Source organism: Xiphias gladius, chromosome 16 (genome assembly GCF_016859285.1).
Source record: "Xiphias gladius isolate SHS-SW01 ecotype Sanya breed wild chromosome 16, ASM1685928v1, whole genome shotgun sequence".
NCBI lineage: Eukaryota > Metazoa > Chordata > Actinopteri > Istiophoriformes > Xiphiidae > Xiphias > Xiphias gladius.
This window is the reverse complement of record NC_053415.1, coordinates 21,891,658-21,903,781: the sequence shown is the minus strand read 5'-3', so window position 1 is coordinate 21,903,781 and position 12,124 is coordinate 21,891,658. Positions and strand designations below refer to the sequence as shown.

The following is a 12,124-nucleotide window of genomic DNA, read 5'->3' as shown; positions in this document are numbered from 1 at the left end:
TCAGTTACCGTGACATCTCATCTCCTCTGTCAAAGTCCTTAAAATTCCGAATTCCTGCGTCCAGAGTCGGAGTGTTGGGTTTTAAAGAATGTGGCGATTACATTTAATGAAGCCAAGCCATGGCTCCACTAATTAGTCAAGTCCAGTAATGGCCGGAATCCCCCGTTAGACAAAGCAGCCAAATACCTGATAGCTACCAATCATGTTCTCTCCCTCATGGGAAAAAATGCCCACAATTTATTTTGCTGACTGTCATGTCCCCAATTAAGAGGGACAGTTGAGGGGAGATTACTCCACAGCAGATTGATTCTAGGTGAAACACAGGGCATGCTATCATTCACGATGGCCAATTCCTCATGTTTTTTTGTCTTCATAATCGTTCAGATGAGTGCATGTTGTGCTGCAATAAGTGCATGTTAAAGTAGGAATGTCGGTAGGATACGTAAGTATGCATGCAGTGTGTTGCAGGGTTAATATATGTAACGATTTTTACTTATAACCAGTTAGGCCTTTCCCCTAAAGTAAGAAGCTAATCAGACAAAAGTTCCTTAATTTACTCTGCTCCCTCTCGCTGCGAAATCTCTAATTTAAAGGACTGTTAAGATCTGAAAATGATGGATCTTGAGGCAAACTCAGTAAAGCTTTATCTGTGTAATTGCTTTAAAATGTAATGACATTCAAAGACCTAATTCTTGTCTTCGGATTAGAGACACATCTTGCATTTTTATTTTCTATGGTAAGAGGGAAAATTGAAGATTTTCATTGCTGCTGCCGCTTTCACTCCGAGGTTGTTTGCCACCTGTATTATTACAAGAATCCCATCTGAAAAAACCCCGGGGGAATAGGCTGATGACCGGATTGAGTATTGATTGCTCTGGTTGTGCCTCTGAAGTGCATGTTTTGTGTCTTTCTCTTTCTACTGTTTTTCTGGGTTTCGGTAAATGGTTGGAATTCTTTTTGTTTTTAGCCGTGATAGCGGCGATGGCGACAGCATTCTGTCTGTCAGTCCACCACTTGGATGGATTGCCAGTAAGTGTTTTGGGTCCAAGACAAGTCTCAAGCCTTTATAAGCAAATGGCAAATTGCGATGAAAATCTCTCAGAATGCTGATAATTTAAGCGACACATTATTTGAACATTTTCCTGTCAAAGCTGTGTTTATATACAGCTGAGACCATTAGATGAAAAGGCCTAATAAGTAGCAAAATACTTGTTTGCTGCGGTATTTTACATTTTTAGCCAAGCTACTGCAGGAGCCATAGGGGAGGTCACGTCAGTCTGTCAGTTGGCAGGTCTGGACAATTACAGGATGCTTTACCATGAAATTCTGTACGGGTATTCGTGGCCCCACAGAGGATGAATCCTGACGACTTTAGCGTTTCTTTGATTTTTCCTCTGGCGCCACCAGCAGGTCAGAGTTTTCACTCAGTCTGTAAAAATATCTTGACATCTATCAAATGAATTGGCACAAAATTCCTGGTCCCCAGATGATGTATCCTACTGACTTTGGTCATCTCCCGACTTTTCCTCTGGTACCAGCATGAGGTTGGCATTTGTGGTTTTGAGGGAAATGTCTCAATAACTAATGGATGTATTGTCAAGAATTTTGCTAAAAACATTGATCCCCCCTCAGGATGAATTGTAATAACTTTGGTGATCCTTTAACTTTTCAGTTTCTTTGACTGTTTATATATATATATATATATATATATATATATATATATATATATATATATATAAGAAAAATAGAGCCTAATTTATTTTTTAGCTTTATTTGACTTTGATTATATTTTCATTTTGATTTTATATTTTGTGCATTGTTCTATATTATCTTCTCTGTTTTTCTCTCTAAAAACATACCATTGTGCGTAAATGCCATTGTTAAGCTGTAGCCCATGTCTGTGGAACTTATAAAACGTTTCCTGACGACTGAGATGCTGTTATTCACCACATGCTGGAGCAGCAACATGTCCATGATGAGTGAGTCCACATTCCACAGAGTGAAACCAATTAGAAACGCTGACGCAGCAGCGTGACGCTCAGAGGCTCAGAGCAGAAATGTCTTTTGATCAACACAACAAAAGCCCAAATAACTTGTATAACACAACGGATATCTTGGTCTGTCTGTGCGTGTGAGTGTGTGTGTTTGTGTGTGTATGTAAACTTTGAATAGAACAGTTCTTTACCACATCTTAAAAGGGCTTTATAGCCCTATAAGAAAATGCAGTCCATACGAAAAAACAAAAAAAGAAATAAAAAAATATCATTATAAGTTACAAAGAGACTATGGTACATATTTTTTCTTCTAATATATTTGTGTGTTTCTGTGCAATACATTTTGCATTTACTCAACATGCTGAGTTCTATTTCCATGGCAATATTAATCCCCTAGGGGGCCCTGGGACAAAAAGTTGTTTGTGGGACCTCACTTGCCCAAATTACCTTGTGGTAATTTAGGAAGTTATTTAGGAATTATGCACTGATTATTATATATTTATTCTGAAACGGCCCTGTCTATAAGACACGTGAACGAGCCAGGTAATAATGAAGGATGTGACTTACAGCCACATTGATTTGAGTTGATATCGCGCTGTAGAGGCGCACGCTGCCGAACTCATTTGTAAATAAATAAAATCACCACAAACTAGTTGACACACAGTCAATATGAAGGGACGTGGGCCCAGCTGCAGTTGGAAATCCAGGCCGTGCGGCTTTGCACCGTGAAATATTTCTATCACTGCTGGATCTCAAATGAAAGTCGGACAGGCCCAATTCCCTGATAAAGCATAGTTAGGATGTTCTGAACCATCGGTGTGAATGGGACATAATTACGAATTGCTATTTTTTACCTAAAGGAATAGTTCAACATTTTGGGAAATACCCTTCTCTGTGTTGCGGAGGGTTAGAGGAGAAGATAGGCACGTGAGCAAAAAAAAAAAACTTTTCTAGCCTCCAGGTTTATTTCTGCTCTGTGTGGCCCATGTAATGTTTCTCCTGCTTGCCGCACACATAAAAAGAGCTTTTTCTAGGACTCCGGGAAAGTTTTACGAATACGAAACCTGCATGGGTTAAAATTCATAACAGAGGGAGTAATAATTGACCTTGCTTGTGCTTTGAGATGTCATGACAACAGTTTTACAGACGTCTCTTTTATAACGGTGGCCTCTGGGGGAAAATGCTTTTTGGGCCGCAGAAGGATTTTTGTACCTGTAGTACCGCAAGTGGCCACTGTGAAGTTTGTATGAAGTTTGTATGCATGGCAGCACCATATTCAGCCGTCTTCAAGTACGCGAGCTACAGTCAGCTAAGCGTAAAGACTGGAGGCGTGGAAAAACAGTTATCCTGGCCCTGTCCAGTTTTTATAAATAAATTCAGTACCACTTCCTGATAAATCGCCATTTAAAAAGGTATTATAAGCATGGTAGTTGGCTTTATTAGTGGTTAATAAATTACTTACTAATGCTTTATAGATGGACAGTTATGCAATTAATTAAGGACAACTTTTGGGTTGCCAGGTTGTGGAAAATCCTCCTGCAGCATGACACCCTTGTCTTTTCAGCAAGCTCGTTAATTCACCAGGGAGACCTCTCCAGTGGACTCACCTTCTAGATAAGGGCTGGACCAAGGATCATTTATCAATATCGTACTAACATTTATAGCTACAGATTTGACGGATTACCGTAGAACCCTTTGTTATCGATTTGTTAACATTTATAGTTGCAGGCGACTGATTAACTTTTGCTATATATCGTGTTAGTTTAACCTGTACAACAACAAAAGTTTAAAAATGGCACATCGTTTTTAATTGGAAAATTAAATTCACGGGGATAAAAGTGCTCATTCGTGAGCTCAGGTGGTAGGTTGCCAGTTCTGGACAGAACCAGGCTGGCTGGTCCCCCCCTCTGTCTCCAGTCTTTATGCTCAGCCAAACTTGGAAAACGAGGGAGGTCATCACAGGTGACTCTTGGCGAGTGGAGTCAGCGCATTTCCCCCAAAATCAGCCATGGAGTCAGCTCTTAAGTCAGATGCTTCGGGCTGTCATAATTTGTCTGCACTGGTTAAGACACAATTTTTACTCTAATTATGAGATGTTCGTGATCATTTTCTAATTTCTAATTCTTCAATTCCTTTTTTTTCCCCTCTCTTCCTGACAGGACTGTGTGTCTATGGCCTATCAATAGTTCCCAACAAGTGGATACTTACAATTTCAAAGACCGCGCAAGCCTGCGTGAGAGCCGTGCGGTGCGCGCGTGTGGGGGTGTTTTTTTTTTTTTTTTCCCTTCCTCCCTCTTCCCTCTGCCCGGTTTGGGATTTGCTGGTCGGTGACATGCCTCCCGCCGCCTGGCTCCTTATAGCCCCGCGGAGGCAGGAATCCCGAACGAGTGGTACGGACATCGCCGACGGAGACCGGCGCAGCGTTCCCCTTTAAACACGGTCTTATGACTACAGGCTGCCTCAGTGAGAGACGACCGGGGGGACCGGATCAGAGACAGCAGAGGGGCTGACTCAGCGACGAGGACAAAGCCGCTGACGGAGACCGACGGCCGGGGACAGCGGAGGACACATCTCCCCCCTGCGGAGGCTGGATGGTCGGTGCCAGTCCGAGAGAACGAGCGGAGTGAAACGGATACTACCTCACCTGTCTGCAGGTAGGGGCCTCGGCTGAACTTTGAATGTGCATTATGTCATCATCAGATCTGATAAATCCACCAAAGTCATCTCAATAGTGGAACGGGCTTTGCTCTCAGCATTTCACCTGAAATAGTCCATCAAGTCAGGAGGTAGACCTAAAGACACTTATTAGGCCTTTTGTCTTTTTGGGATTCATGAGCCTATTATGGTTTCGTTACATTCCTACTGGGGACGTGTGGTGACCTTGTACTGCCAGGAATATATTCACAATTCCCATCCCTTTATGCAGTAGTGGAAGGGGTACTGGGATCCTTTACCGAAGTGAAAGGAGGAATATAAAAATTAAATTAGGAATATTAAAAGTACAAAAAAGTTTAAGTCCCGCATTTCCCCCCCCCAAAAAAAAAAAAAAAAAATTGATGTAAATAGAATTGAAGTATCAAAGGTTAAAGTACAAATCAAGCAGAAAAATGCCAATTGGAGTATCATTAATAATGCATTAACGTGTAAGGATCCTTTTAATGCTGCAGTTAGTCAAGTTATATCTAGTTTTAACTACTTAATATTCTGCAGGGTAGTTTTACCTCTGACATATTTTACAAGATAATCATATATTTTGCAGAAAAATATCTGTAATTATATACATTATGTAAAATCTTACCCGCAAAGATAATATTTTAAGTAGTGGTGGTCACAGCCATTCATGGTTACAAGAATGTACTCCACTGCATTACCTTTCAGATATGCTAGAGTATAAGTTTAATGTAGCATATAACATTTCTATACTCAAGTAAAGTACTTAAGTACAGTGCTTTGTTACTTTTCACCACTAGTAGTATGATATACCTAGGGGCTAATAATGCTGCAAGCACTGTGGCTTTGGCTCAATTTTCGATATCCCTTAACGACCGAAGAGTACTTGATGATACTTGCAGCCTCCCTGATTATACTGCGCTTGTTTTGCCAGGTATGGTTTAGTTGCACGTTTGCAAATGTTTATAAGTTGCACCCAAGCACAATTCATCTACAGTAACGTCCTTAAATGATTCTGCGATGAACAGGCAGCTGTTTCCTTCTGTACGTTTAGTATCATGTCTGATATCAATATGTCCATTATTGATACATAGTATCCCAAAATGGCAAATGCATGCAAAATCCCATATAGTACAATCAAATCAATGTTCAGTGCAATGAGGCGTTTCAGTGAAAAACTGTTGACGGATGCAAATCAAGGATTTCAACAACTAAACACAATACGATCATATCATGATACAAATCACTGAAAGTCGATAGTTGCCCATTGGTGGACCTCAATGAACTAGATTATTTATTTCCTTTCTTTTGATCTTACAGGATTTTGTTTTTCCAGACCACCTGTTACCACCCCGAGGACACTTCCCCTCCTGCCGCTCTAAGGAAATGCGTCGCCTGCCCCTGGCTTCGCTCTTCCTTTGCTTCTGGTTGGTGGAGAGAAGCCACTGCAACGGCAGCCTCCAGGACAGCATGGGAGAGATGCACACCAGGTTCGCCGTCAGCCTCTACCAGACGCTCACCGAGACAGAGAACAACTCCAACCTGATCGTGTCTCCGGTGAGCGTCTCCTTGTCCCTGGGGCTGCTGCAGCTCGGCGCCAGGGGCAACACGCTGGCTCAGCTGGAGGGAACGCTGGGATACAATGTGAACGGTAGGATTCGTCTCGGTTTCTACATACAGAGGGACGGAAGGGGGAAGCTTGTATTCAGCTAGCATTAGCCGCTCCTCATGCATTGGGAGTGAGGTTGGAGGGGTTGTTGGTGGCCCTCAGTGCTGTTGGTACCAGGTGGTGTGGAGCGGTGCTGCTGCTGCTATTGGCCCTACAGAGCAAAGTGGTGTCTGGAGCCATAATACCTGCCTCCAACACCAATTCTAATCTCATTAACCACTCCTGCGGCTCGGCCCCGGGGTCGAGAGGTCAGTGTGTTTAGTTAGAAACAAAATGCGAGTCGCAGCTGCTGTTTCGTTTGCCTCCATGACTGGATCTCGCATGTCAGTTAGGGATGGACAGGGATGGTATTGGGCTCTGGTTTAGGAGGATGGATTGACACATAATTTCCAGTTCCAGAAAAGAAAATCCCAATCATGTAGGGTTGCAACTATTATTTTCATAAATTTGTTTTGGCTATAAACTGTTAGAAAATAGTGAAAATGCCATGCACAATTTCTCAGAGCTCAAGACGACATCTTCACATTAGGCTACTTGTTTTGTCTGACCAACAGTACAAAGCTCAAAGATATCCAATTTTCAATGATATAAAAATTCTCATTTTTGAGAAGCTGGAAGAAGCAAATGTTTGGCATTTTTGCTTCGCTGAATCGATTATCAAAATACTTGCCGATTAATTTTTCTGACGACCGAACTATTGTTTCCGCTCTGAAGTCATGTATTTGCAAGTAAGTAAAACAGACTGAGGGTCTGTTGTTATTAAGTTTAGCACTGCTGCACAGGAAAGACGCCACCTTTTGGTAGAAATCCCACCGTGTAGTGACCGCTTATAGCAAATACTCACCTGTTTCTGAAAATGAGTGTTTTTCTTAGGTTTATTATAAGATAAATGGTATACATATACAAAGAAACATCGAAGTGAAGAGGCGGATGTAAACATCTACACGAAGAGCAACAGTAACCGACGAAACAGCAACAATGCATATGTAAGCACGAGAGACATTACAACTCGAGGCGGCTCTATTTCCCGACCTGCACAGCTAATCATTGTATGGTAGAGTCAGAATAATAAATAAAAAGGAGACTATACATATATAGAAAGATATAGACATATATAGATACAATAGATATGGATAAAAAAATAATTTATAAGGAGGCTGGGATACAGAAAAAAGAAAGAAGATTACAAATCTACCCCCAACTCAAAATCAGACAAAATGAAATTTCAAATAAAGCATGTTCAAGCTTGAAAGGGGACCAACCTACAACTGACTGCACTCTAACAAATGTTGCACTCATGAGAGAATCTGTGTTTGACTTCAGTTTGGATCATTCCATCTACAAATGCTTGGGGGTTAATCAAATGAGAAGCAACCAGACTGAGAGAGTGTCTTAAGCAAAGCTCAAATTAGGTCAAATGAGCATTTTGTTTGTGCACAGTCCTGCAGGGATATGGTGTGAATTCGGTTAAATTGTTGCCGAGACAATTTCAGCAACAGTGCTGATGATCGGATTTTAGATACTGAAACTGCTGTTGAACGAGATAAACAGTTTACAGTGTTTCTTTCTCCAGATCTGTAGGGGAAAACTGTTACTGTGCATACAGAGTTTCTGATACGGCTAAGAGAGTTTGAACTGAAGTCTTCCTTTTTTCATAAACGTCCCACTGCTCGTAACGCACCGCCACGTCTGACCCTGTGCTTTCCTATCTTCCAGATGCCCAGGTACAAGACTTCCTGTTGCACTCACAGGGTGACATGAGCAACACCAGCCAGGGGATGTGGCTGCAGCAGACCTGCACGTTATTCATCCAAAATGGTGTCCAGCTCCTGACTGACTTCAAACAACATGCAGCGGCTTGGGCCAACACCAGCGTGGTCCGAACCAACTTCAGCCAACCCAACCACACGCGCAGCCAGCCGGAGAGATCGGGCCACAACAACGGTAATCGAGACAGCGTTATAAAACTGCTAGAGCTCCACTAATCTTTTTTTTTTTTTAATCTTGAAAATGAATGACATTAGCTCGTGTAATATGAAAGGATTTTTTTGTAGTCAACCCACAGAGAATTGTCATCAGCTCTTTAGCTCTTTTTAGCCTGTTTTAGCCCTCTGTTTTGGTTTTACGGCACATTTACTGGCACATTAACAGCAGCAGCAGCAGACAGCTGTTTTCAACAAACAAACAAGCTCTGATAAACCCACTGCACCCTAACCGCCCACCACCAAACAGCAGAAAGGCAAAGTTAGAGACTAGCTGGGGAAGAAAGTGGAATATCTCACAGATGTTTTTCTCAGGAGTTGGTGAAGATCAAAACAGAGCCATGGGACGATAATGTCGCCTTGTTTTAGCTGGATGTATAAATAGGCAACTGTTTCCTAACATGTCAGCCATTAAAACTTTAGATGGTGTGATGAGAGTTATTATGGCTGGCATGTTGTTGTAGAGAGATAATGTGTTTTTGTTTGTGACCCCTTACATGAAGCAACATGTACTTGCAACCCATTGCTAAGGGTGTTTTCAGAGTGTGACCAGTTCAGCCAAAGAGTTTCTTATTACTTCGCAGACATTCTCCTATTAGCAGTGGGTAATATACCCAGAAACCCCCCCCCCCCCCTTAAAATTAACATGATTATGTGTAGAGGAAATATTAATTTTTTCCAGCCTTCTTATCCTGTTCATCATGTTGTGAACAAGAGCCTGAGATGTTTGAGGACTGAGTTGTGTTTTGAATGTATACCCACAACTACAATGTCGTGATATCAATTACAGGTTTCCCTAAAGAAATTTTACAGTCCGTACTTCCCCCATTCCCCCAAACCTGTATCAGTAATATTTTCAGATGCTTTTCTTCCGTCCATTGTGTCAGACCCCATGAGTCAATACTGTGGAGACCGCTGACTTCTAAAAGATGAGTTGCACACCACATGCCCTTTACCTGAACCTTTGACCTTCCCTCGTTACCTCCCAGATGACAAGTGGCCCCTGCAGGCAGGAAGCAGCAGCGGTGAGCTGTCGGGCTCGGGCGAGGCCCAGGCAGAGGCCCTGTGGTGGGGCCACCGGCTGCAGATGGCCCTGGTCAACACAGTGGCCTTCAGGGGTGTCTGGCAGAAGCAGTTCCTCTTCACCAACACCCAGAACCTGCCCTTTACCCTCTCTGATGGGACTGCCATCAAGGTGCCTATGTTGTATCAGGCTACAGAGGTCAGCTTTGGTAAGAGACACCATCCATCCATCCATCCACCTGTCGAAATATAAAAGAACAAATTGCTGTTTCTCTTGTTGTAACTGTTCAAATATCAACCAGTCATACTGTAAAGTGAATGTGCAGTACATAGTTAGAATACATTTTGGATCCTTAATATGCCATTGTCAGTTTTATGTTCTAGCTTCACAAAAAAAGCAGAATTTGCTTAAATTCAGGACGAAACCAAAAGAAAGTTGTGGCAAACAAACAGACAAAAATTGCCATCCACAGAGCCACTTGCATTCTAGTTTCTCAAGTGTGAGAATCTGTTGTTTTCCTCAGCACCATATCATTGTTAATTTAATATCTTTGGGTTTTGGACTATTGAGCATGTAAAATGAGCAATTTCAAGGCTTCAATTAGGAAACTGTTAACGTTTTTTTCACATGTTGGTATAAGTTGCACACCTGAACTTGTTGCCCTCCTTGGCAGGTCAGTTCAGGACAGCATCAGACCAGCGTTACACCGTGCTGGAGCTGCCGTACCTGGGCCACTCTCTCAGCCTGCAGGTGATCCTGCCCAGCGAGAGGAAGACACCGCTGTCCTCCCTCGACTCCCAGCTCAACGCTCGCCAGGTGGCGTCCTGGGACGCCGGCCTGCGCAGAACCAAGATGGACATTTTCCTACCCAGGTGAGGGTCATGCATTTGGTTGAAATGGTGGGTTAGATGACTCGGGCTAGATGGAGATGATTTACAAAATCTTTTTTTGTCTGGTATTTACAGGTTCAGAATGCAGAACAAGTTCAACCTGAGGTCAGTGCTTCCCGCCATGGGCATCAGTGATGCTTTTAACCCAACGGCTGCTGATTTCACTGGAATATCAGGTCAGTACATCAATTCATTCAAAAATATTGACCTTTATCACGGTTCTTGAAGTCAGCTTACTTCAGATTCAGTTGCAGGTCAAACAGTGGTTCCTGTAGCTCTGTTGGCGGCTGACAGTTTGTTTCTTCCTGCAGTGGAGGAGGGTCTTTATGTGTCTGATGCCTTCCACGAAGTGAGAATAGAAGTCACAGAAGATGGGACAAAGGCCGCTGCTGCCACAGGTGAAAGACGTCCTGTATAATAACGAAAGAGAACAGAATTGAAGGGTTATGATGTGAAGTTGCTAAAAGAGGGACTTTCTTAACCTTGCAGCTATGGTGCTACTCAAGCGATCTCGTGCCCCTGTGTTCAAGGCGGACCGGCCGTTCTTATTTCTGCTACGACAGATTAACACAGGTATGTATTTGACACTGTAGACGCCTCAAACTGTTCACAGCACAGGCTGCCCGGAGTCCTGCTTAGAGATCATACCAGGTGTTCCGCATGTTTTGGCTTAGCATCTAGTTTACATCCATTTTCAAATCATGCTGTAGTGTTTGATGTTTTTTTAAAGAACTATACAGGCAGCCAGAGGTTTGATAGAATCTGCAGACACTTGACACCAAAAGCAAAAAAAAAATGTATTTGTGAGCTATTGTTTTAAAGATGTACGTCTCCAGTAAGTATTTAGAGATGGACAAACACATTTTTGCTTTTGATATTTTCATAATATTAGTCCACATTTACAAAGTCATGGTATACTGCGAGCCTTATTCTTAGGTTTGACAGAAATTTATGCAGACTTGATGTGGTTGATGGATTACACCACCCAAGCAAGTCTGCTAATGATTTTCACACCAAAAAGAAATGAACTGAAACCAACAGCTTTCTAAATGGTTGAAAAAAAAAAAAAAAACCCCAGAAACAACCTATTCTCAAAAAACAGCATACATTCACAAGTGGTCAGCTACAATATCAACCGTGCATGATTTACAGTTAAAGCCCCTATGTGCAGGATTGTAACATTTCTGATTTGGCGACCTCTAGTGGTGGGATCAAAAAACACACAGCTACAGGGACAGTAAAGCGAACCACCTGAATGCAATTTCTCACTGCCTTGTTTTTGCACAACCAAAAAACTGATGCCTTCAGTAGAATTAAAGGGATGTTGAATCAGACATATCCCACATACTGTGGCTTCGAGGAATTCAAATGTACTAAAACAGTGCTGTGATGCCCTAAACTCGGTGTACCTAATTTTTGGTGTGTTCTCCATTTCAGGATCCGTCTTATTCATGGGCCGAGTGATGAACCCAGCTGACCAAGCACCCTAAAAGTTTCATACACGAACACACACACACACACACGAACACACACACACACACACACACACTTATACCCTGACCACTATTTCACTACTGGTATTTATTTGTGGACCAACAGGAGGGTCCACGGACACTTCAGGAAGAGGGACAATATTTTTGTACATATCTGTAAATAAAATTTTAATACATGTTTTTACATTTTGGGTGTTTGGATTCTTTCTTCCCTTATTGCGGATTTTTAAAAAAAAACCCTCTCTCCTTACAAAAATGACCAACAAACACGGACAAAAACGCGTAGAGTCACATCTTTACAGAACACTTTATTTACATGGCCCTTCACAGTGTAAAATAGAAACTTTATTCATGGAAATACTTACAAAAAGGCCATTTTCCACTGAACATTCTCTTTAAATA

General features: G+C 42.1%; 1 protein-coding gene across 1 annotated transcript; it reads left to right on the top strand.

The window, feature by feature from the left end:
• Positions 1–4,438: 4,438 nt before the first annotated feature.
• serpine3 (serpin peptidase inhibitor, clade E (nexin, plasminogen activator inhibitor type 1), member 3) lies at positions 4,439–11,753 on the top strand. The gene is made up of 9 exons (XM_040149100.1): positions 4,439–4,648; positions 6,001–6,315; positions 8,050–8,277; positions 9,305–9,547; positions 10,013–10,211; positions 10,305–10,405; positions 10,541–10,627; positions 10,719–10,802; positions 11,667–11,753. Exons 2-9 carry the CDS (start codon positions 6,051–6,053, stop codon positions 11,717–11,719), a joined length of 1,260 nt encoding a protein of 419 aa, XP_040005034.1. The 5' UTR covers positions 4,439–4,648; positions 6,001–6,050; the 3' UTR covers positions 11,720–11,753.
• Positions 11,754–12,124: the final 371 nt, after the last annotated feature.